The sequence below is a fragment of the Oratosquilla oratoria genome, chromosome 4 (genome assembly GCF_046742065.1).
Source record: "Oratosquilla oratoria isolate Oo_2021 chromosome 4, ASM4674206v1, whole genome shotgun sequence".
NCBI classification, from domain to species: Eukaryota; Metazoa; Arthropoda; class Malacostraca; order Stomatopoda; family Squillidae; genus Oratosquilla; species Oratosquilla oratoria.
The window spans coordinates 79,163,609-79,166,108 of record NC_134780.1 but is presented as its reverse complement, the minus strand read 5'-3'; the positions used below and the strand labels follow the sequence as shown (position 1 = coordinate 79,166,108).

The 2,500-nt window shown below is 48.8% G+C and overlaps 1 protein-coding gene across 1 annotated transcript in view; it reads right to left on the bottom strand.

Annotated features, from left to right (window-relative positions):
• Positions 1 to 148: 148 nt before the first annotated feature.
• LOC143024939 (acetylcholinesterase-like) overlaps positions 149 to 2,500 on the bottom strand; it is a 228,174-nt gene continuing 225,822 nt past the window's right edge. Inside the window, exon 5 of the mRNA XM_076184445.1 lies at positions 149 to 311. Within this exon, the coding sequence (XP_076040560.1) occupies positions 151 to 311 (161 nt within the window). The 3' untranslated portion in view covers positions 149 to 150. The remainder of the gene's footprint in view (positions 312 to 2,500) is intronic.

The following is a 2,500-nucleotide window of genomic DNA, read 5'->3' as shown; positions in this document are numbered from 1 at the left end:
GACCAAGATGACTGCCACCACCGCCGCCGTGGGCGTCGCCGCCGCCGCCGCCGCCGCCACCGCCACCCTCACCGCCACCACCGACGCCCTCCCGTCACTAGAAGCCGTCGTCTTCCGCTCGGGTCGGGTGTCCCCCCAGGGGAAGGGAACTCAGGGTCTGGTCATGGGCGAGTAGAGGAGGGTCACGATGAGTGTCAGCAGGATAGTGGCGAAGTTCGTAGCGGAGGAGGAGGGGAGGAGAGCGCTCGGGGCGCTGGCGGACGTCGTGTTCTCTATGGGGCACTGCTCCGGGCCTTTGGAGGGTTTTTCCGCTGAAAAACGGAAATGATGTTAGAAAGTGATCGGATAAGAGTGGAACATAGTGGTCAGTTGACAAAGTGTTGAGTTACAAAGAAACATGGTAATTGTGGTCTCTTGAAAAGAGTTAAAATGGGTAGAGGAACACACATGGGTAAGACAGACTGGTTAAGGGGAACGATTTGATTGCTTAAGGAAATTAGTTGGCTGGTAGGAAGTAAGAACAGCTCAATGACATGAACAATGCGAGGACATAAGGAAGTATTTGTATTCATTTTATTGAAGCAGAGGTTGAACAACAATGGGTTACTGGTCAATGCAGAGTATGTATGTTGTACCAATGACCTCATGATCTATTTTTTACGAGGGGATGGTTGGGTCAAAGTACATACACACTATGAAAAGAGCCCATCCCTCCCATCTATTTTGGCATGAAGGGATCACGCTGATCTCCACCACATTGTTTGGGTCTCAAGACAGATCCTCTACAGCAGGACCCGACAGCCAAAGATGGTTTACCCCCCCAGCTTCTCCTTCGTCGACCCCGAGCCTTCACTCATAGAGTAATTGTAAAATTCTTTGACAACTTCAGTACGATGTCGCTGCTTTTTGTTTTGCATAACGGCAGGCGATTTTGTTCATCTGGATGGGAGTCGCGGAGGGGGTGGGGGGGACCTTGTCCATGGTCTGGACCTTGTCCATAGTCTGGACCTTGTCTTTGTCGCCAAAATGAACAGAACACAACCTGGCGCCTAGTGCACCAATGGCAGTGGATGACGTTATCGAAGGAGGATTTTTGCCCAAAGGGAGAATCGTAATTGTTTCTTTGTTCAGATGATTAAGCTGAAGGGTGATAATGCAACAATGAGTCACCAAACGATCAACGGAAACGAATTCAGCACAGTTACCGGCACCACGTGGGGGTAATTGAGATTCAAAATGAAATATCACCCTCACCCAGGTCGCAGTTTTCTCAACGCTTTGGCTACACGGTAGATGTCATTGCCCTACTGGGATATGCATGTACTGCTTGGGCTTCGCACATGATTTCTGATGCCTTGACACAACCAAGCCTGGAAACGTTATAAAGAACCATGCTACACCCTATCCATTCTGAGAAGTATTCCCTCTTTGAAGTCGAAATTCTCTGCCTCCAAGAAGCCCGAATTCAAGTCACACCCATGGTGACCCACCCTGAAAGTACCTGTACGGCCCGCCACTCCAACACGACTCCTCACCAATACTCCCAGCCAACAGCCCCATAAAGCGATGCAACAGGGAGAGTATGAGGACTCTTCTCGCCACACGACCCTATCCCTCATCTGTTCTCCTCGCCATTCTATGACATTATCTTTCTACCCAGAACATTGCTCCTTGTATTCGCTATCCGTCATCCTCCCCTCTCCTCTCTCCCCACGCCCCCACCCATCACTAGCGCTTCTTTTTTTCGTAGATAATCCCCAACTGTCGAAATTCAAACACATAATGAAGAAAAATACCCAGGCATCTTCATGTCAGCTAAAAGACCCTCTGATGCACCCCCTCCCCGGCCCATCTTGTGACACTTCCCTCTGACCGGACTAAGTTTAGAATTTTTTTTTCTGTGAAAGGGGCTTAAGAGACATAGCAAGGCATATTTTCCCGTAAAGATGTGTAAATGTGCCGAATAATGATAACAAAAAGGATAGGTCGACAACGTCAATTAATTCAAGGCAGAGTTTGAAGGATGGAGGTGCAGAGGCAGGACCCCATGAGTGTTTCGATTACTGTATGCTACAATTAGGTAAACATGCATACACGCACACGCGCGCACACACATTCACATGCGGAATAAAATGCTACCGTACGACGTTTCGCTCATCTTTGAGCTTTTTCAAGTACAATATTTACTCCACAGCACCCACGGGCCTATTTGCATCTCTTGATGCCGAAAGCCTTTTTACTAACGTCCCCGTTGATGAGACAATAGATTTCATCTTGGACGAGGTCTACCGTTCACACTATCAACACCTGGACATCCCGGAAAATATTGCTGCGTCTTCTACTTGAAGCCTGCACCAAAGAATCCCCCTTTCCGTGGACCAGATGGAAAAATGTATAGGCGGGTGGACGGTGTGGCAATGGGGTCCCCAATTGGGGTCCTTTTTGCCAACTTTCACATTGGCCTAGTGGAGAGAAGAGTTCTTTCTGTTCCTCATCTTTG